The sequence below is a fragment of the Sapajus apella genome, unplaced genomic scaffold (assembly GCF_009761245.1).
Source record: "Sapajus apella isolate SASKATOON/1434 unplaced genomic scaffold, GSC_monkey_1.0 scaffold78, whole genome shotgun sequence".
Lineage (NCBI taxonomy): Eukaryota > Metazoa > Chordata > Mammalia > Primates > Cebidae > Sapajus > Sapajus apella.
The window spans coordinates 615,025-638,528 of NW_022437018.1; the positions used below are offsets into that span (position 1 = coordinate 615,025).

Here is a 23,504-nt window from a genome sequence, read left to right on the forward strand (position 1 = left end):
TTGGGACTTTCTTTTTCGGAGAGCTATTTACCAGCATATTACTGGCCTGAACAAAAGCAACAGCAATAGGACTGGAAAGGAGGAAATACATACTACAGGGATGAATGAGGTAGAATCATCAGTTCTCATGATCAGTTGGTTAATGGGGGGTGGCATGTCAATGGAGAGATTCTAAAATGATTTATCAAGTTGTTGGCTTGGATGATTAAAGGGGAAAACTGTGCCTCTTACCAAGAGGAGGACTTCAAGATGGGGGAAAGATAGTGTTCAGGGAATGTTGAAATTGAAGTACTTGTGGGACACGATGGTGAAGATATCCAGAAGACAGTGGTTATATGGATATGGAACTCAAAGGAGAGGTCTGGATTCAATATGGCAGTCATGAGGCTGTAACTAATAGGAGTCATGGGAATGGATGAACTTCACAACAAATGGACCCTGGGAAAGGCTGCAGTTAAGTCTTCATGTTTTATATAGTAATTATAAACCATGTCTTTTTGTTCAAAGACAGTTTGAATACGTGGGTAATGTTTCTTTGTAAACTCTGCTTTTAGAAGTAAAATTATCACTCCAATGTAACTGAGTTTTAAGGAAAATTGGTATCTGATGAAAAATGTTATGGATTTGATTTGTAAGGTCTTCACAGCAAGAGTTATAAAAACGAAATTTGAAAACAATAACAAAAATTTCTTTAATATCCAAAAGAAGTTTATGTCAAACAGTTGAAAGAACAAAAATATTCTAGAACAAAGAGGGAAACAAATTATTTTAGAAATCAACTCAAATATAACTTCTATCTTAGCCCCATGTTGTAATTACTACTTTGCCTTACCTTTGGGGCTGGTGGGGGCTGGGGCACAACACCGTGTCTTTTATTTATGTTTAGGGCGTTGTACGTAGTATATACTAAGGAAAAAATACTTGTTTATTCCATGCCAGAATGGGAGGTTTGAACAGATAACCTGGAAAGTCCCTTTCAATCTTTAGGGTATGTGAAAAGGGGAGTGGTTATTACTTACCGCTTAATAGAAGTAGGCTTAGTCCTACTTCCAGAGAGCCAATATTTTCAAAGTTACAGAAAGGTAATAGACCATCAGCTCAATATTACACTGGTAAAAATTTTCTAACAATTACGGCTAACAGAAGAAAGACTGCCTCGGGAGGTGGTTAGCTTGGAAACAACTGGTATTTAAGGGCTGGAAGGGCCCTTGGAAATCGTTAGGTCTTTCTAATCTTTTTCATGCCATTGCCTATAAAGAAAATGGTGTTTCTATTAACACAAATAAAAATCGTACAGCAATACTTGTCACATGTTCTCACGGCTTTAGAGGGGAAACTGATTTAGTCTAATATCCTCGTTTGCAGAGGGGGAAACTGAATCTTTGAATCTTAACGAGGGAATGCAATATACTCAAGTCAAGACGCTAATGGAACTAGAACTGAGACTAGAGACTGTGGACAACTAGCCAATTTCCTCTGCTCAAATTAAGCACGTTGGAGGACAGACTGGAAGACTGCGGTAGGTGGTAGAAAAAACAGTCTAAAGCCATGTTACTTTAAATTTGGTCCCAAGACCACAGACATTATAATTTGTTAAACTCTGGGGAACTCGCTAAAATGCAGATTCATAGGCCCTACGCGGAGTTAAGCTCTGCGTAAGGCCTTGGAATTTGCATTTTTAAGTTTACGAATCCCCTGCTGTCCTGGTACTATTTCTGAACTCCGAGCTGCAGCCCTGGCTTGAACTAAGAGGTTCGGCAGGCCGCGCAGCACCCGCCGACCGGACCTCGGGGTCCTGGATGCAGGACTGTCTGTTACGTACAGCCCTTGTGGCCGTCACGGGCGGACAACGGTCAACGCCAGGCCGAGGTGAGACCGCCGCTGTCCCTCCATCACCTTCCTGGCCCGGGAGGGGAAGCCACGGCTGCGGGCGGCTGGGGCCAGAAGCGGCTCGGGCCAGAGGCGGCTCAGCAACGCCCTCTCGAGGCCTGAGCTCTCCCCAGGATAACAGCTTGCGGTTTCTCTTCATCTCCGCGGATCCTCTTCCGCCACCCGCCGGAGACCTTCTCCGACGCCTGCGCCCCTCTCCGACGCCTGCGCCAATTCTGCTCTGCCCCGCCCCCGGTCTGCCGACCGGATGTTAACAACTTTCCCATAGTTCCTAGCGAATGGTGGGCCTGATCGCAAACTCCGGAGGGTCGCACGCGGGTTCGGGTTGTCATTGCCGGGGTTGTTCTGTGGTGCCAGGAGGCTCTCCGAAATTGGGGCCCGGTGTCTGCCTCGTCCTCTAGTGCGATGGCGTTTCTCCGAAGCATGTGGGGCGTGCTCAGTGCCCTGGGAAGGTCCGGAGCGGAGCTGTGCACCGGTTGTGGAAGTCGACTGCGCTCCCCCTTCAGGTAGGCCAGCTCACCTGTGCCCTAAGGGGCGACAGGGCCCAGGACTTCCAGAGGCTGGAACGTAGACCCTGTCCTCCACTTTCTGCCCCTCCTAGGAGTTCAGAGCCAGCCTGGTTCTTTGATTCAAACTTCGACCTTGCTAAGGAGACGGTAGCTTTGAAACCAGGCCTTACTCCCTTAGTACCCTGTATCTTGTTTCCTGCTACCCACCACTCCCTCTTCCCACACCTCCCCGCTGTCCAGCTTTGGACCAGTTCCGCCGCCTCTGCGGATTCCCGCCGAGTCTCCAGCGATCATCTAGGCATGTAGGAGGCGGGGCCCAGGAGCTGGAGTGTAGACGCTTTCCTCCGGTTTCTGCCCTTCCTAGGAGATAAGAGCTTTGAGACTTAAGTCCCGCAGTCGTCTCCTCCGGTTAGGACGGAGTTTTAGTAAGTCTCTAGCATTCTTGTTGAAGGTGTTAGATACATAGTGTCTTGATGACATCTCTTATTTGGGATCTATGTTCATATACATGTGAATATTGACAGTTAAACATCTGACATTGGTTATTTTCTTTTTATTTATATGTAGTTTTGTTTATTTACCGAAATGGTTTTCATCTGCCGTGGCACGTTACCCAAAGAAACCTGTAAGTTCTTACATTCGATTTTCTCAGGAACAACTACCCATACTTAGAGCTCAGAACCCAGGTAAGGAGTTTGGGGGCGTGTACCCTTCTCATGTAATAAAAATGACACTACGCAGTTCTAATAGCAATGCTGAATTGCAGTACTAAAGCATTCAGTGACTGCAGGAACAATCATTTGATGTCTGTAAAATAGGAAGTTCTATTTTACACCAAATAGAAATGCTTTAAACATAAATGAGAACTAATAAAAGGTATTTTAAAAATAACATATAGTGTAGAAAGCACCCTAGGAAGAGGATAAAACTGAATTTGGGGCCTAGTTGCCTTTGGTCTAGACAACCACTGATGAATTATTTTCTCTTGCTTAGCTCCTCTTTCTGCCTCAGGGAATTGTTAATAAAGTTGATGCTTCTGTGGAAGCATCCATAAAGTATAAAGGTCTATGCAAATTACTGCAAATTTCAAGAGCTTTCAAGATAAGAATGGATAAACCTTTCCATCCTAGGAGTTCAGAGCCACCCTGGTTCTTTGATTCAGACCTCGGCCTTGCCAAGAGGTTGGTGGGTTGTAAAGGATAAATCCTTTATTGTCTTGGGTTCCAAGAAAACATTTCCAGGTAGGATGTTTATTGACTCCCTAGAAAGCCTTTAGGGCTCTTATTTTAAGTTATAGTGTAAAGATAATAGCTAATTTTTTATTTTGATTTCTAAGACATCACAGGGCACTTGTGAAAATCTAGCCAACTGTAATAAAACTGCTCACATTAGGCTGGGGGAGGTGGTTCACACCTGTAATCCCAGCACTTTGGGAGGTCAAGGAGAGTGGATTGCATGAGCCCAGGAGTTTAAGACCAGCCTGGGAAACATGGAAATCCTGTCTGTACTAAAAATACAAAAATTACCTGGGTGTGGGGGCGCAATGCCTGTAGTCCCTGCTACTTGGGAGGCTGTGGTGGTAGAATCACTGGATCCTGGGAAGTTGAGGCTACAGTGAGCCATAATTGCTCCACTGCGCCCCAGTCTGGGTGACAGCGAGATCCTGTCTCAAAATAATAATAATAATAATAATAATAATAATAATAATTTTTTTTAAAAAGCTCACATTATAGCTAAGGAGCTAGTTTCAGAGACATGCTTATGTACCCACATTTTTTAAATGTAAGAGTTGGTACTAACAGATATTTTTAAATATCAATTGCTACAAAATTAGCTGGGCATGGTGGAGCATGCCTGTAATCCCAGCTACTCAGGAGGCTGAGGCAGGAGAATCGCTTGAACCTGGAAGGCAGTGGTTGTGCTGAGCCAGATCGCGCAATTGCACTCCAGCCTGAGCAACAAGAGTGAAACTCTGTCTCAAAAACAAACAAACAACAACAAAAATCAATTGCACGCCATCATCCCAGTTAAGATGAAGAAGGAAGTGGAGAATAACAGGTTGAATTTCAAATAGCTTGTTTCCAAATGGTATTTTTGTTATTGAAATATGAGGTTGTGTTATATGAATCAAGACTGTATTTTGTTGTTAGCTTTTATAAATTTTATAGTTCCTCAAAGACCTGAAAAAGTGTTTTTGATTGAAATATGGAAGTAAAAAACTTGAAGCATCTGATCATCCATCTTTAACTAGTAATCAGCCTCGTGCAGTGGCTCACGCCTGTGATCCCAGCACTTTGGGAAGCTGAGGCAGGCAGATTGCTTGAGCTCAGGAGTTTGAGACCAGGCTGGGCAACATAGTGAAACAGCATCTGTATAAAAAATACAAAAATTAGCTGGACATGTTGGCGTCTACCTGTAGTCCCACGTACTTGGGAAGCTGAGGCGGGAGAATCAATTGAGCACAGTAAGAGGAGGTTGCATTGAGACAAGATTGTGCTACCGCCTGGGTGACGGAGCCAGACCCTGTTTCCAAAAAAAAAAAAAAAGACAACAAAACCTAGTAATCAAACTGTAGACTGTTTCTTGTGGTATATGATATACTCCTTAGCAGTTAGAGAACAGACTTTTAATAACTTTTAATAATGTTGGATAAATTACTTACCATATTTAAATTAGTTAAATAAGGGAAAGTTAAATCATTGTATAACGTGTGCTATGGATTGTGCTTTCTTTGAAATCTGTAGAAATTAATCCTGAGATTGTGCTTTCCTGGAAATCTTTAGAAATTAATCCTGAGATGTAAAATTGTGGCATCTTTTTTCATTTTATTTCATTCTATAGATTTAAAAACTACAGAACTAATTAGAAGAATCGCCGAGCGTTGGAGGGAACTTCCTGAGTCAGAGAAGAAAGTAAGCACATAAATTTTCAACATTGCTGACCAGTTATTCAGCAGTTGGGAGCAATTGTTATGTCCTTTAAAGGACCAGATGAATCAGACCTTTAAAAAATAATCTGTTATCTGGACTAGTGTGATATCTTCCAGGAAGAAAAAATTTAAAAAATAATCTGTTATCTACAAAGAAACTTTATATCTTCCGATCTACATAAATAATGAGAATATGGATGTATGGGGTGGAGGTGAAGAAGTGGCAGCAGTTTGAAAATGGAGGCTGATTACTAAATTCTCACCTTGATTAGTATGTATAAGGAAAATGCATGTTTTAATCCAGATACATCTCATCCCAGAGCACATTTTCCACCTGGTGATAAAATCTGTCTATTTGAAGTCATGTAGTTGCCTTTCCCTGGCACGTGCCATGTTGAATTTGCCAGCAATGTTTTGTTGACTTAATTTGGGTTTTTTATTTATAGATATATGAAGATGCTTATAGGGCAGCCTGGGTGACATACAAAGAAGAGGTGAACAGAATTGAAGAACAGCTAACTCCATGTCAGATTACGTCTTTGAGACAAGAAATGATACACAAAAATTTAAGAAGGAAATTTATGTTAAAAAAGAGAGTAAGTGTCATTGAAATATTTTTTTGTTACAGTAAAGATTTGAGATTTATATAACTATAAATATAGATAGTTTTCTCTTAATAATAATAATAGGCAGATACAATAAGGTAGAATGTTATTAGGTATTCTCCAGTTAGGCAAAAGTGGAATAGTTCTCTTCTGAAAAGTGAGATAGCCACTAGGACCACTTGTCATTGAGTCTGTTTGGAAATCCTTTTTGCTACTTTCAGATGTGTCCACATTTAAGGTGTACAATTAGTAAAACAGTAATGAAAACTACAGGAACAAAGAATAAAAGTTGGAATTGTTATTGATTATAACCAAATCTTTGCCTCTGAGTCTTCTCTAGAATAACCTATTAATTTGAATTGTTCTATAGATTATGGTGAGTTTGATATGGAATATTGCCAAGTATTCATTAATTCATTAACACATCCGACTGCATTAATTCATTAACACATCAGAAAAGTGCTAATTTATCTAATCAAGTAAGTGCCTTTAGGACGGAATTCTTTTTTTTTCTTCAAAGGAATAACTATTAAAAACCTCACATGCTTCAAAATTTGTAGTTCCTAGCTTAGTGTATTAATTCACATAAATGTCATCATTTGAAAGTTATACATTTATTTCATAGAGCCAGTATTGTGAAGTGGTCAGTTTGCTAGTCATGTACCTACACTATTACAAAATGATCATCAGAGTTAAAACTATTTCTTTGAAAGACTGAATTACGGCCGGGCACGGTGGCTCAAGCCTGTAATCCCAGCACTTTGGGAGGCCGAGGCGGGTGGATCACGAGGTCAGGAGATCGAGACCATCCTGGTCAACATGGTGAAACCCCATCTCTACTACAAATACAAAAAAAAAACATTAGCTGGGCATGGTGGCACGTGCCTGTAATCCCAGCTACTGAGGAGGTTGAGGCAGGAGAATTGCCTGAACCCAGGAGGCGGAGGTTGCAGTGAGCCGAGATCGTGCCATTGCACTCCAGCCTGGGTAACAAGAGCGAAACTCCGTCTCAAAAAAAAAAAAAAAAAGACTGGATTACAGCTTTGAATGTGAGATGCTAATACATCTTTCCCTTACCCTAATGTTTTAAGCTGTCCTAGCACTAGGGTTAAGGACCTGCCCAGTTTCAAGTCCATGAAGCTGCTGCTTTAGGGTGGCTGATGTAATTAGTAAAAGGGAGCCAGCAGAGATACTAAGAGTGAAAAATAAGAGTACCTACATAAAGATGGTATTTGGAAGAGTGATTACTAAAGTATGTTTTCCCTCTTTCATTCTTCCTTCCTCCTTAATGCCCCCAGCCTGTGCTAAGACTAAAGAGGACCAGACATGACAATTGGGCATTTATAAAGTTTCCCTTTCCATTCTCTCTTTTGTAATTGTTCTTCCTATTAAAGACTCCCAGTACCAACTAGTTCAGAGATCAGGTGAGAAATGTGGGGACTAGGAAGTTACAGCTAAAACCCTTAGGAGAGAAATCCCTAGTGGTAGCTCTAGAAACAAAGAGGGAAATAGTTAAGTTGTAAAGTGCTTAAAGTTTGTAGTAGTTTCGATACTTAGTGACTGAGAGATTCAGGAAGAAGAAACTAAATCAGGGGATTCCTGCTTATACTTATGAATAAAAGTTGGAGTTGTTATTGATTATAACCAAATTGCTATTAAGAGCCATATAATTTTATAAATTATAGGTACTACTTACTATCCAAATTCAGAAACTAAGTATGATAATGCAATATCATTCCCTGAACTCAGAAACTAAACTGATAGTAAGGGATACTTGTATTCTTTTCCATAGTTTCTTCCCTTTTGATAACTAGTAAAATTGAATTTACCACAACTGTGAAGCTTTAAAGGTAGAGACATTCAGGGAATGGAACGAGATGAAAGATTATTAAACAATAGTCCAGTGTTCGTGGGTTGTGGTGGAAGCATGCAGTGATTTGGTCAAGGGGACGTAGTGTCTCGCAAGGATGAACCTGAGATTGTTTTATCTTTTAAAAAGGTTTTGTATGTATACATTCAGTTGTTTAATTTGTGGAGATCATGAGAATAATAGGTAAAGGAAATGGTTTTGTATGGAAAATAACTCATAAAATCTAATATAATTTTTAAAACACTGCCGTCAAAAAATTCTGACCCCAAGTTGGAATAATCACCCTATATAAGAATCATAACATTCACTTTAAGGGACATTCTGTAATGTTGTAGTAGTGAGTAAAGTTTCTTTAGGTAAAATTAAGTTTCATGGAGGTTAACACTATTTCTGACCCTCCACTTTTTTTTTTATTCAGGAGTTATCACTGCTTGGAAAACCAAAAAGACCTCGTACAGCTTATAACATTTATGTAGCTGAACGCTTCCAAGAAACTATGGATGGTACACCACAGGTAAAGCTGAAATACATTTTTGTTTAATTTTAAAAATATTTATACAGGAAAAATATAGGGTGCTATGTGTCAGATGGTGAAGAAAAGTAGTGAATTACAGACATTAAACTCTTTTGATAAGGCCCTCTTTAAAGAAAAATCTTTTTCTTACCACATAGAATCAGTTTGGGTATGTAGTTGCTAATACATACATACATACATAGCCAACTTTTTAAATTTAAATACTTACATTTTTAAAATATGTAGGGATGTTAAAGTTCTTCTGGAGGTTTTTCTGGTCCAGCAGTTCTTAACTGTTTTACAATCACTACAAAGAATGAGAGTAGAGCTGCAATATTTTCTATGGGGAATTGATTGTAACCTATTGCTTCATGTTATATCTTTTAATAAAATTTTGGTTATGCCCATGGGGATATGTTATACATGTGAATGTCATCATATCAGTGTGTCAAAGAAAAAAGGAAGCTTGTCATTCCCCGCTGTGGCTTAGTCTTACCTAATTTTTGGTTCTTAGAAGCTCCAAATGGGCAATTGCTTTTTTTCTTGTATCATATAACCTGGTAAAAGAAATTGATGTTTGGATCCTTAACCCGTGTTAATATAAAATGAAGCTTTTGGCACTCTGCCTTCAGGATTATAAGATCTGTTGTTCATTTTAGAAATTCTGTTTCCATATCCCTAAGTAACATTCTTATATTGTTGCTTCTTGATTTTTTTCAACTTTAATCATTGTTTATCTTATGTTTTAAGCGTTACCTCCACAGTTTAAGATAGACATTTAACTGTCACCCCACTGTTCTCATGTTTGCATTCTCCTACCTCCCATATAGTTATCTTGTATGTTTATATGAGGTTGGTGCAAAAGTAATTGTGATCTTTGTCATTAAAAGTAATGGCAAACACAACAGTTACTTTTGCACCATCCTAATATTATGACTATGATTATGTAAGCCCTGTTCACAGCTGGACTATGTCATGTGCTATGATTATTTTTTCTTTCTTACAAAACTTATTTTCCCTGAAGTTGATGATGTCTCTTTGTTTGTTCACTTAGGGTTTTTTTTTTTGTACTTAACAGTAATTCACCCTCAAACTCCTCAATATTCACCAGATTTTAGTAAATTTAGGAAGTATTTTTCCTTCAGTTTTACTCTGAAAACTGGGGTTTGTCCCAGTTTGACTGTTGCTTTCTAATCCTAGTATATAGCTAACATCTTGGGATCTCCCTCATTATCCTGTGGTGCTGCTTTTGCTTTTGTTGTTAACTTTTTTGGTTTACTCTGATTCCTGTATAGCATCTTCCCCAGTAAGGGTGCATGGGAGATTAAGTTTTTGAGTTTTGCATGTTTGAAAATGTTCTCACATTCATTTGTTAGACTGGGCATAGAATTCTAGTTTGGAAAACATGTTCCTTCAAAATGTAAAAATTCCTTTTCTACTACCTTATTGTACTGCTTTTGATAAATTTAAAACTGTTTTGATTATTGGTCCTTTGAATGTGATCTGGCGCTTTTTTTTTTTCTCTCCTTTAGAACTCCTTTTACTTGTATATGCATCTTCTGAGCTGGTCCTCTAATTTTCTTATTTTTTCTTAATGTTTTCCTTTAGCCTTCTTTGCTTCCCCCCCCCCCCCAGCTACTATATACATTTTAACTTAATCTCTCTACTTTTAGCATGGTACCATTTCCCTCAACTGTGTCTGGTTTTTACAGAGTGACAGTATTTTACTCTCTGGAGAGGATAAATGTCCAAAAATTTGCCATGGTAGAAATTTAACCTTTTTTGTGTGTGTGTGAGGGGAACAGGCAGCCTATTGCCCAGGCTGTAGCACAGTGGCACAATCTTGGCTTACTGCAATCCCTGCCTTCCAGGATCAGGCGATTCCTCCACCTCAGCCTCTCGAGTAGCTGGGTCTACAGTCACCAAGCCTAGCTAATTTTTTCAAGTATTTAGTAGAGACGGAGGTCTCATCCTTATTACCCCAGGCTGGTCTCGAACTCCTGAGCTCTGGTGATCCACCCACCTCAGCCTCCCAAAGTGCTGGGATTCCAGGTGTGAGCCACTGCACCTGACCTAATCTCTTTTTAAACAGTCTTTCAACCAATCTTGTGTTTAACCTTAGCTTCACCTGTTTACACCTATCTGGTGCTGCCAATTCCTACGATATTTGGGCATTCTGTATTGTAAATCAAGTTGCTTTTAGGTTTTCTCCACTGGCAGTTTTACAGTTAGCTTTCTTCCATCAGTTAAGTCAGTTGCCACTAATGCATTTGCTTTTCAGCTTCCAGAATTTTGTGTTGATAGTGCCCTCTTCTGTTGTCTTTGTTCATGTGAATTTATGCCTTAAAAGGGTTTCTTTGTTTAATGGGATTTTAGAGGGAGCAAAAGTCAGCATCTTTGGCTGGGCACTGTGGCTCAGGCCTGTAATTCTAACAATTTGGGAAGCTGGGGTGGGAGGGTTGCTTGATTTCAGGAGTTCAAGACCAGCCTGGGCAACATGGTGAGACCTCATCTTTACAAAAAAGTTTTTAAAAATATTAACCAGGCTTGGTGATACACACCTGTGGTCCCAGGTACTCCAGAAGTTGAGGCAGGAGGACCACTTGAGCCCAGGAGATCAAGGCTGCAGTGAGTTGTGATCATACTACTACATTCCAGCCTGGGTGACAGAGTGAAACTTTGCCTCGAAAAAAAGTTTTCTTTCTCTTTAATTTTATAAATCAAGAGCCAAGCCCAAGGGAGGTAAAATGACCTTTTTCCAGGTCATATAATTAAGTTCAGCTAAGTAGATTTGCTGGGTTGGTGTTGTGTTATTCCTATTACTGTATCTAAACATTTAAGCACAGATTTTCAAATGAAACATAAAACTACAGGGAAGGAATAAAAACAGACTTTGAGGTTAGTTTATGACAACATATAGATTATACCTGAATGTTAATATTTCTGAATCAAAAATAAGTACCTTATTCAATTTGTTTTTGTAAATTTTAACAATTTGATAGTTTTTGTTTAGAGAGAAAAGATGTTAAGAACTAATGATACTTTGCCTATAATTTTTGGTATCTGAGTTTTTGTTGTTGGAAGAATAATAAAGGTCCTTAATCACTGAAGTCCCTTAACTGCCTTAACTTAAACATACATTGTTTTACAGGAAAAGCTGAAGACTGTAGTTGAAAGCTGGAAAAATCTGCCTAGTTCTGAAAAGAAAGTGAGTATTGTGGTTGTTAGTCTCAAGTGTCTAGTTAGGATATCTATGAGAGAATATATTAGGGCAAGTCTTGACTAATGTGAAGACAACCATATATTATTAGTAATACAGGTATTCTAAAATTATTTTCATATTCTCAGAACCAATTTGGCATTTTTCTCTTGGTAATTTTTATCTGCAAATAAAATTGGTATTTGCAACCATAGCACTCATAAGCCCGGGTGTCCACTGTATTGAGTGGCAGTCCTACCCTGTTGCTGCATACCCTGCTATCCCTTTCTACACCTCAAAATCTGAACTTGTAACAATTGCAAAGAGATAACGGTCTGTCTCTTTACATTTTCCTCACCTAACTTTTATCTCATGAAAATATTTCTTCTCCAGTCTCCCTTTATACATGCTGAATGGCAATGTAATTTCTAAAGTATATACAGAGGCATTTCAGAAATTAATTGCTATTTTAAATAATTATTTTAGTAAATAAGTAAATCATTTTAACAGTTATGCTTTTTCTCAGATATATATTCAGCTTGCTGAAGATGATAAAATTCGTTATGATAATGAAATTAAGTCTTGGGAAGAACAGATGATTGAAGTTGGGAGAAGGGATCTTTTACGAAGAGTGAAGCAACCATCAAAAGATGACACACACGTATTAGAAGTAGAAGATTGAGACGTGTTCACAATGGATAGGCACAAGAAACCAGTTAGGTCTCAATACCTGAAGCTGTTATAAAATTAGAAATTTCTTTTTCTTCAGCTCATGGACCTCTGCCAGTGTAATACTTGCTTTGGAAAACCCAGATAAAGGTTTATGCAAAATTTATTTTGTATTTAGGAACTACTGAGGATCAAAGTAATCCATGCAAATGTGAATTATTTTACCTTTGATAAAGGTAAATCAGACTATGAAGTTTTTTTATACAGGATGATGGCTATGTAAAGAGTATTCTTGTTTCCTTATATTATGGAGGCAGGAGTTTCCTTTTCATAATTGTTACAAATTGTAGAAGCCACAGTGTTCTGTGATATAATTGTGCATTTTTCAAAAAGCAGCCTGAACTCATCTAGGTAAATTCCAGTTCCTAAGTATAATTCATATTATATTCAGAATTGATGGTTGTACATGTAAGTGATTGCTAGTTTCAGTTGCAACTTTTTATAAAAGGGGCTGAGAAATTTATAAACCTTTTTGTCACTGTCTTTTTTCTAAAGTAAAAACAAAGAAATTATGTACCAGATCTATGCATATTATTTTATGTTGCATAGAATCAAAATTTTAATCTTTAATTTTACATTTTCTAATTATATATTTTAAGATTAAACATTTGTTTTAACAGCTTTTTTTTTTAAGTAAGGAATTATATTTTTTTCTGAATTATTTTCTCTTATGTGAGTATATTGATCAGAAAGAAAACTTGTATATATTTTAAAATGAGAAATCTAAAAAATGAAAAGTCTCCAAAGTCTCTGGAATTTGAAACACTTTGCATAACGTATAAAAACCTGTGTAAGAGACAGCCAACTATGGCCTGTGGGCCAAATCCAGCCTGCTGCCTGCTTTTTATGGCTGGTGAGCTAGGAATTATGCTTATAGTTTTAAATTTTTTTGAAGACTTTTATGATACATGAAAATTATTAACATGAATATTCATAAAGTTTATTGGAACAAAACCAGAATCATTCTTTTACTTGTCTACAGCTGCTTTTCTGTTATAGTGACAGAGTAGCTGCCAAAGAAACTACAGTCCACAAAGCCTGATATTTACTGTGTCTATTTACAGAAAAAATTTGCCAACTCATGGTCTATAATATAGTGTGATACATTGGAACAATTGTTCCAATGTATTGAGGTGTTGGGATAGTTTTTTCAACTGTTTTCAGATATGGTTTTAGAATCATTGTCACCTTTAAGAAGAAATAGGTTATCACTATGTAAGCCTAACAAATTGTTGTTTCTCAAGTGTTAGCAAGGAAAATAATCTAGTTTCAAATTACATTGCGGTATAATGAAAAAGATCCATATAGTGTGGAATGAGAGTCTTTTAAAATTACTTGCTATGGCTTAGTAAAATGTACCTTTTCCAATTAGCACATATCACAAAAACCTCACTATTGTTGAAAGCCAGCTTTCTTTAGCATTTGTTCATCCTTTCAGGAGAGTCAAGCAAGGTTTTCAAAATCCACACCACCTGTTTGAGCAGAATAATTCATCTTTTTTTTTTTTTTTTTTGAGATGGAGTCTCGCTGTTGCCCAGACTGGAGTGCAGTGGCACGATCTTGGCTCCCTGCAACCTCTGCCTCCCTGGTTCAAGTGATTCTCCTGCCTCATCCTCCCAAGTAGCTGCAATTACAGGCACGTGCCCACTATGCCCAGCTAATTTTTTGTATTTTTAGTAGAGACGGGGTTTCATCATGTTAGCCAGGATGGTCTCGATCTCCTGACATTGTGATCTGCCCACCTCAGCCTCCCAAAGTGCAGGGATTCCAGGCATGAGCCACCGCGCCTGACCTCATCTTTCATCATCAGTTCACAGGTACAGGATAACTCAATTTATATGCACTGTATACGTTATGCAGAATATTTAGAAATTGTAGACTCTAGATCTCCAGAAAGACTTTGAAGACTTTGATGTCACAAAAGGATGACTTGTTATATGCTGAGCTTGACAAAGGTAGAAATGGGAGAGAAAAATAATAGTTTATGAGGACAGATGAGACTTAAATATGTAAAGTTGGATGTTTTACAATAACTTCTCCCTATGGTTGCTTCTCCCTCTGGGTGTAGACAGGACAGTGTCAGCCATTGGTGAAATAGATACAATGGGTTTGAGGCCAGCAGTTTGGGAGTAGGGAGAAAGAGAAAGAGGTGTGCTAGTGTCTGTCACAGGCTTTCTCAATTAGGTTTTCAGGAGAAAATGCAGCCCTAATTTCCTGTATCATCTAGAATGGTACTAATTATGTACAATCAATTGTAACTCAAATCATTGACTCAGTTCTATTCTGTTCAGATGAGCTCAGAGTGCACATAGGAGTGTTTGTAATGAGTGAGATGGAGGAATGAATTATGCAAACATCTCAGGACAAATGCAACATAAAAAACATTGCTGTAGTTAACTCTGCAGGGAAATTTCCTCTGAGCTCTTTTAACATTAACTACCTGTACTGTTTTATACTTAATATTCACATCATACCTTCCCAAATATATTGGGAAGTTCAGCATTAAGTATGTTTGTCGAATACTTACAACTTCATATAGGGAAGAAAGGTGTAAACAGTGAAGAGTTAGAGCAAAACGATTTTATGATAATTTTATGGTAATTTCAAATTGGATTTGGTTCTCTGTTCCTAAAATAATGTAATTTTTAATATTTTAAATAATAGGATAATCTGTTTTCCAAGCCTTATTTCCCCTCCTGACATCCAGAATGCACACTGGATCCAAGCCTTTCTTGAACTTCAGTACACATGGAAGACTGACATGCCATATACCAAATGCAGTTTACCTTGAACAGTAGACACAGATTTTCTGTTATAAAGAATAAGAGCCTCAGTAACCAGTGATCACTCATATAAAGCCTTATTATTTGGTGTGTGTGTGTGTGTTAGGTCTCATTATGTTGCCCAGGCTGGAGGGCATGCTGTGATCTTGGCTCACTGCAGCCTTGACCTCCTGGGCTCAAGTGATCCTTCTAAATAGTTGGGATTACAATAGGCACACACCACCATGCCTGGCTAATTTTTGTATTTTTTTGTAGAGTTGGAGTCTTGCTGTGTTTCCCAGGCTGGTCTCAAACTCCTGGCATCCAGCGATTCTCCTTTCTTGGCCTCCCAAAGTGCTGGGATTCTAGGCATGAGCTACCATGCTTGGCCATAAACAAAGCCTTACTATTATTTTTGAAGACACAGTCTTGCCCTGTCCAGGGTGGAATGCAGTGGCATGATCATGGCTCACTGCAGCCTTGAACTCCTGGGCTCAAGAGATCCTCCCATCTCAGCCTCCTGAGTAGCTGGGATTATAGGTACAAACCATTAGACCTGGCTATTATTTTTTAGACTTTTCTTAATTTGATCCAACAAAGTAGTTGCTATAGGAGCTGAGAGGTAGAAGGAAAGGTGCTGAAGAAATGAAATAAAGCAAGGTATATACTGTCATGAATAGTCATATAGTAGTTAATACTAGGTTTTATAGAAGTAATTAGATGAGGGAAGAGAGGGTTGTGTGTTTATTTTACTTTCTGATCTTTACTTAATAGTGTGTGCAAATTCAGGGTACTATAATTCTGTAACTATGTTATTGCTTTTGGCTAACTCCTTTTTTGGAAACATCTTTTTTTTGTACAGGGTGTATGTTATTTTTTTCTAACTGCTCTGAATGTGTGTATTTCGATTTCTGAATAGAAAAAATTATAGTAGCATACTTAAGTAGATTTAAAGTAATTAGAATACTTTATTTTTCTGATGTTCTCTGTACCTAAAATTTATCACCACCAGGTTGTGCTAAAACAGCAGGAAATTTTTATATTGTGAGTGACAGTATCCATTATTTCTCTTAATTTTACTAACATTTACTATAAGAATATTCTCTCCGTCTTTTCTCCATTCACAGCTACTCTCCCTCCTTTTCTTCATAACATCAAGCTATCACAGACAAATCTGAAAATGTTACAAGCACAGACTATGTTGTATGTTTTGAAATTTTAAAGCAGTAATGTTCCTTTTAAAATTGAACTTCTGGAAAGAATAAGAATATTAATACATTTATTACTTTAAATTTGTAAGGCTTTTCAAACAAAAAGCAAAACCGCACAAAGCTAGTGTCAGTCTCTCACATCGTTCACAAATAAAGAACTTTTGATAGTTTATTAAATCACTGATTATATTTGATATGAAATACATAAAACATACAACCATTCTCTAAGATATTTCAAAATGTTTCATTGGTTAAGGAGCCAGTAAATAAAGTTGACCCTAAACAAGAATTTTAAATAAACAAAACATTTTTTAATCATCGAACATCATTTATATATTGGTTTCTGATTTACATATGTGATGTCTAAGAAAATTTCTGACTTTATTCTTTTTTGCCAGTATTAATTTAAAATTTATCTCATTTCATCTTCCCCTTCCCCAAAATCAGGTATACAGTGGGGAGGATGAAAGGAGTACATAGTTATGACATGGTGACTTTTTATTATATAGGTTACCGACTGCTAGCCTTCATATTTTTAGAAAGTGCATATTTGATTAGACCCATCTATGAGGTTCTATTTTCTTTTTTTTAAACTGGAAATTTTGTGCATTAAATGTTGGGTAGGATTAAGTGATGAGACAACGAGTCTAAATTTATTAATCATTGAAAAGTGCTGAAGTATTACCAACCATCTTACTCATTTCTGTATTTTTCCCCCTAAGTTACCAGTTAGAACAGGCCATCAGTAGTTGTGTAACTAAGATGAAGAGGAATTTTAGTGTCAGTGGATACTTATTGATGCCAGTAGTTTTTCCAAGCTGGAATTTATACTGTGACTATCAGGCAATATTTAGATGGGGGTAATGGAGAATTTTTTAAAGTATAGGAATTTTCTCTTAATGCTGACATAAATAACATCTAATGTTGTAGAAGCCTAATATCAAATATTAATTGGACTGAAATAGTTCAGAATATTTTCCCAAAACGATTTCTTACCACTCAATTTTTACTTTTGCGGAGCTTCTACTTACCATTTGTAATAACCTAAATGACAATAAAGTGAAGAAAAAAAGATTTGAAAATGGTGAAACCACCTTCTTCCAAATATCATTCAGGTGACTAAAATGCAAAACCAAGTACAGTAGACAAATAATAGCAACACTAGATAATAAGAAATAACACCATCAATAGAGCAGCAATTTCTAGGTATTTTTGGAAGAAAGGAGGGACATAGGGATTGACAGGTGTTTGTTGGTGTCCGTGTGAGCAAACCACATGGTGTGAGTGAAGCAGAAGTGGAGAGGTCTCACCAATTCTGAGTAGTGAGGGCTAGTAACAAGATTAACCCTAAGATGCATGGAGATTGGTGTGGTGGCTGGTTTCTATAGTCCCAGCTACTCAGGAGGCTGAGATGGGAGGGTCACTTGAGCCAGGAGTTGGATTCAAGCCTGGGCAACATGGCGGGACCCTATCTTAAAAAAAAAGCCCTTAAGATGGTTGGAGAGAAATTAGGGGGTGCATGGGGGCAGGAAAGGGGTAAGTGTGCGTAGACATAAGGTTTGCTTTTTTTCTCTCCAGTGAATATTTTACTCAAACTGAGGAAAGTAGAGTGATATGCTAATGTAGGGTAGGTTTTTTTCAAGCTAGGTGCTGTGATTCTCAACAGTAGCTGAGGAGGATCAACTCTTAATGCATGCAGATACCTGGACTAGAATCTGGAGGGTGGAACTGGCCTTTTAATAAGGTTCTTTAGGTTAAAAAATGTGGATGTAGTGTTTGTGGGAGTAGTGCTGTAACTCAGAACTTCCTAACTTTCTAAGCTGGCAGTAGTGGCTGATAGTGAATGAATCATGTATGTGGCAATCCTACACTTGTTACTGTATGTTATAGCCATCCTAGTGGGTGTGAAGTATCTCATGATTTTGATGTGTTTACATTTGGACTAATGATGTTGACCATTTATGTGCTTATTGGCTACTTGTATGTCTTTGGCAAAATACCTATTCCAGTTCTTTGCCTGTTTCGAAATGGGTTATCTCACTTATTACAGAGTTTCAGTAGTTCCTTATATATACTAGATCTAAGGCCACTATAAAATAAATTAATTGCAAATATTTTCTCCCATTCCAGGAGTTGTTTTTTCACTTTACTGATGGTATCAGTTGCAGCATAAAATTTTTAACTTTGATGGGGTCTGGTTTATTTCATTTTGTTTGTGCTTTTGCTGTCATATATGAGAGACCATTGCAAAATTGAAGATTGTGAAGATTTACCGCCTGTATATTCTTCTGTTTTATAGTTTTAGCTCTTACATGTAGTTCTATCCATCTTGAGTTACTTTTTGTATATGTTGTCAGATAGGTGTCTGGCTTCATTCTTTCACCTGTGGATATCTGTTTTCCTTGCACCATCTGTTGAAAAGATTATTCTTTCTCTGTTGTATTGTCTTTACACCCTTGTGAAAAATCAATTGACCACAGATCTTTGGGTTTATATATGAAGTCTCAATTCTATTATATTGACTTGTATGTTACCTTTATGCCAGTACCACACTGTCTTGACTACTGTGATTTGTTTCAAGTTTTGTAACAGGAAGTATGAGATCTCCAGCTTTGCTTTTTTTTTTGTTTTGAAGATTGTGTTAACTATTCTGGATCTCTTTCATATTCATAAGAATTTTAGGATCAGGTTGTCAATTTCTGTAAAGAAACCAGCAGGGTTTTGACAGGAATATGTTGGGCCTGTAGTTAAACTTGGTGCTTTTGTATATTAGCTTCTAGTATTCTGTGTCATCAATGGCATCTTCATATTAACTTGCATATGGCAGATTATAAATTTGTTCTCTACATAATTTTGGAGCATGATTGTGGGCTAACCTACCAGTGAGAGTGGCTGCCGTGCAGCTAATAGTCTTCTGTATTTGTGGAAATGCAGGAGGAACAGGGCATTCATTGTCTCATGTCAGTATAGAGAGAATTTGGTTGATTCAAGAGGTATTTAAGAGGTTGAATCCATAGAACTTGATAATTGGTGGAGTGTGAGAGATAAGATAGAGAAATATAGAAAAGACTATGCTTAAGTTTCTTTAGGCAGCCAAGATGGGGAATGTTGAAAAAGGAACTGAATTCCTTCAACTTGATTATTTCTCTACCTAGACTATAGATTTCTGGTCCCTCTAGGCTATTGTATCCACAGGGCTCAAGAGGTAGGACAAGGCCAGGATTTAGGATGCAGGAAGGAATACAAAAATATGTTAAGGCTGGAAGTGTTGATAGAGTTACTACATTAGGCATAGGCAAGTTTTTATCTGTATAGAGACAAACATAAGAGCTCTGAATACATCCAAATAAATCAGAGCATGCATTCAAGGACATCAATACTACTGGGGACAGAAAGGTGAGGCATCAGTACTGTAAGTGAAGACAGACAACCTGAGACGTCATTGTAGGCAGAAGTTAGGCTGGGGTCTTCAGAATCAGATGTTCAACTGACAGCAAGTGTGAAGGAGGACTTTGTCAGGGAGAACTGGGATGTGTTTCCAGAACCAGGAGAGTAGAATAAATACAATGGCATCTACCTGGAGTCTGAAGTTCTTCCAAACTAATGTTTATCAAAGAAATTTTAAGAATCATCTGCAAAACATCTACAATGGAAATTCCTGGATCTTTCTCTCAGCAGGTCAAAAAGAAGCTCAAGTGATTCTGCCACAAATGGGAATGTTGATCATAATTTAAGAAACACTGATGGAACTATCAAAAAGACCAATCTCATGATGAAATCAGCAGGCTGCTAGGTCGTATGTCCTCTTTCGAGGTCTAGGACAAATCCTAATGTATGAATGGAGATTGGGGTTATCTATCTGAGGTAGAGCTGTTACCAAAAAGGGGATCTTGATCCAGACCCCAAGAGAGGCTTGGATCTTGCACAGGAAAGAATTCAAGATGTTGCAAAGTGCAGTGAGAAGAGATAGTTTATTGAAAGCTCCATTACAGACTAGGGTGTCCTCAGGAAACAAGCAGAGGAAATGCACTGTCTTTAAATTTTTCTTATATAGGGGTCTTCTCTGTGTAAAGACTAAGGTGTGTGTACAGGCAGATAATGCAGATAACATGACCAAATTTGGTCCTTTATTGATTTCAGGAGCTCTATCCTTGGCCAGGTGCAGTGGCTCACGCCTGTAATTCCAGCACTTTGAGGGACCTAGATGGGCAGATCATTTGAGGCCAGGAGTTCAAGACCAGCCTGACAAACATGGTGAAACCCCATCTGTACTACAAAATATAAAAGTCAGCCATGTGTGGTGGCGCACACCTGTAATCCCAGCTACTCAAGAGGTTGAGGCAGGAGGATCGCTTGAACCAGGAGGTGGAAGTTGCAGTGAGCTGAGGTCATGCCATTGCACTCCAGCTTGGGTGACAGAGCAAGACTCCATCTCAAATAAGTAAATCAATCCACCCTTGACATCTTAGTGTGTAAGTGCATCAAAGCATTACTGTAATTCTTGGAAGCATATATTGTTATGGGTATTGGGACATCTGGACTTTGTGTTGTAGGAGTTTGTTCTTACAGGCGTCTCGAAGCTGTTTTCTTAGCTGTGACCATCTTAGGACCATGGGTCATGACTGGGAAGTTTAAGATGGAGTTGATTTTAAAATGTGTCACTGGCTTTTCTAGGCTTCTGCTTCCCTAATTCAGTCACACTAGATAGATCTTTGGCGAGTCATATCCTGTCATCTTCTAAAGCAGGGTTTCTTGACCTGGTTGTGGGGGAGTGAGGGTAGAGCAGTTTGCTTAAGAACACTTGGCATTATTCTGAGAAATACATGATTGTCATGACTGGGGAGGGTACTACTGGCATCTAGTGGGTAGAGGACAAGGACACTGCTAAACATGCATGTGCAGAGTTCTCTCCACAGCAAAGAATTGTCCAGTTCCAAACATCAGTTTTGCTGCTGTTGAGAAAACCTGCTCCATATCCTGAACTGACATAGGATCTTGTAATAAAGAGAAGAGTAATTGCTTGCCAGATTCAAGAGACATGGCTAAGGTAGTTAGAACTACTCTTTTTCTTTGGAGTTGCTAAAATTAGCAATATCCACACCACTAATGAAAGAAATACTAAACTTTTTGGAAAGAAGGATTAGGGAGAAGGGTATGCAGTGAGACAGGAAAGCCCCAGGAACTCCCCTGAAGTCTTTTCCATCAATACTGATCTATGACAATAACTGTGTGCATGGTATTAGAAATCCCTTTGGAAAGTGACCAGTAAAGAGAGCTTGTGCTTGTGTAACAGTTTAGTTTATAAAGCACTTGTACACTGTTTAGCTTCTTTGCGTTGGGAAGTAAACCAGGATCTTTTGTTTCCTGTGGCTGCTGTAACAAATAACCAGAAATTTGGTGACTTCAAACAATGTAAATTTATTCTCTAACTGTTCTAAAGTCTAGAAGTAATCCTGGCTCATGCCTGTAATCCTAGCACTTTGGGGGACTGAGGCAAGAGGATCACTTCAGCCAGGGTTTTGAGACCAATCTGGGCAACATGGTGAGACCTCATCTCTAGTAAAAATTTAGCTAGTAATGATCGTGGTACACACCTGTATTCCCAGCTATTTGGGAGGCTGAGGTGGGAGGATCACTTGAGCCAAGCAGTTTGAGGCTTCGGTAAGCTGAGACTGCACCACTGCACTCTAGCCTGGACAACAGAGCTGGACCTTGTCTTAAAAAAATAATAAAAGTAATTTTTAAAAGGCGAGAAGTCAAAAATCAAGTGTCAACAGAACCACAATCCTTGCGGAGGCTCTAGGGAAGAATCTGCTCTTTGTTTCTTCCAGTTTCTGGTGCTGTCAGCATTCTTTGGCTTGTCGTAGCTGCAGCTCCCTCTGCTCTGTTTTTATATCTCTTCTTCTCTATGTGTCCCCAAACTCAATCTGCCTTTCTTTCCCAAGGATACGTGTGATCTCATTTAGGGTCCTCCCAGTTAATCAGAAAAAAACCCTTCATCTCAAGAAACTCAATCATATCTTTTGCTTTATAATAATACTCATGGACTGCAGGGATTAGGGTGCAAGCATTTCCTTCTTGGGCCTACCATTCACCTCACTAGGTCACATGGCTAATTAATCGTGGAATTTAGCATTGAGCTCAAATCCTGGTTTCATCTTTCATCACTGTAGGGAATATTACAAGAAACAAAGATAAGAGAAAAAACAGGCACAGAAAGAGAATAGAGGAGCAATAGGGATGTCTTTTATTTATTAACTTATCATAGCTCTTCTGGAGCAAGAATACCTATATAAATTTGGATTTAACTTTTAAGATTTCCTATGTCTTCAGGCTTTAAGTACTTAAAATTTCTGGATAGTGTGATCATTGTAATTGTTATTGAATGCACTTGTTAAAAGCAACATTAATGTATTATAATTTGGTGGGAGGTATAAAAACCGAATTTCTACCTATCAGGGAAAGAATAAACTAAATAAGATGTATTTATATGATAGAATGCTCAGCAATAAAAAGTCAGAAACTACTCATGTGTACATTAGCATGAATAAATTTCAAAAATGTGCTAAAAGAAGCCAGACATAAAAGAGTATATACTGTAGGATTCCATTTATATTAAAATACTAGAAAATGCAAACCAGTCATTAGTGGCAAAAGCACACTGTTAATTCCCTGGGACTGGTATAGATGGAGTGACACACTGCAAAGCTTTGTGAGGAAACTCTTAGGGATGATGGAGATGTTCTGTAACTTGAGTGTGGTAGTGAGTTCAGAGTGTAATCATTTATCAAAATTTATTGACTTGTACAGTTTGAATGAATATGGCCTATTGTACATAAATCACACTTCGATAAAGTTATATGTTTTAGGTTTTTATAAATATTAAAGAGAAAGTGAAATTGCATTGGAAATACACAGAAGAATAAATCTTTATTCAAAGCAGTAAAAGTCTGTCACTCATTCTTGAACCAGACCTATTAGCGCTGCTACAGATTCACTCCCTATCCTCAAGTCTGACCTTAGTTCCCAGTATTCTACCCGTAACTTTCTTCCTCACCTCTGCTATTTTTCACACACATCAGACCATGTACCCACTTCTGAGACTTTACTCTGGCTTTTCTCTCTTCCTGTAATTCTCTTTCCCCAGAGATCCATAAGTGTCTCTCCCTTATTTTTCCTTTAAGTCTTTTCTCAAATGTCATATTTTCAAAGAGGATCACTCTAAACATCTTTTGACATGGCAACATGTATCTCCATGTCCACACTCCCATCTCTCTTGGCTCTTT

At 38.1% G+C, this 23,504-nt stretch overlaps 1 protein-coding gene and 1 long non-coding RNA gene across 2 annotated transcripts; one reads left to right on the forward strand and one right to left on the reverse strand.

The window, feature by feature from the left end:
- Positions 1–2,153: 2,153 nt before the first annotated feature.
- On the forward strand, positions 2,154–13,536 carry TFAM (transcription factor A, mitochondrial). Its single transcript, XM_032252526.1, has 7 exons — positions 2,154–2,396; positions 2,967–3,085; positions 5,241–5,311; positions 5,775–5,924; positions 8,222–8,317; positions 11,469–11,525; positions 12,043–13,536. The coding sequence occupies exons 1-7, from the start codon at positions 2,296–2,298 to the stop codon at positions 12,196–12,198; spliced, it is 750 nt and encodes a 249-aa protein (XP_032108417.1). The 5' UTR covers positions 2,154–2,295; the 3' UTR covers positions 12,199–13,536.
- A 2,052-nt stretch (positions 13,537–15,588) lies between these two features.
- Positions 15,589–21,307, reverse strand: LOC116532955. The gene is made up of 2 exons (XR_004261011.1): positions 21,277–21,307; positions 15,589–15,704 (listed from the first exon to the last, which is right to left on the reverse strand). It is a non-coding gene; the product is annotated as an uncharacterized LOC116532955 (long non-coding RNA).
- Between the last annotated feature and the right edge of the window lie 2,197 nt (positions 21,308–23,504).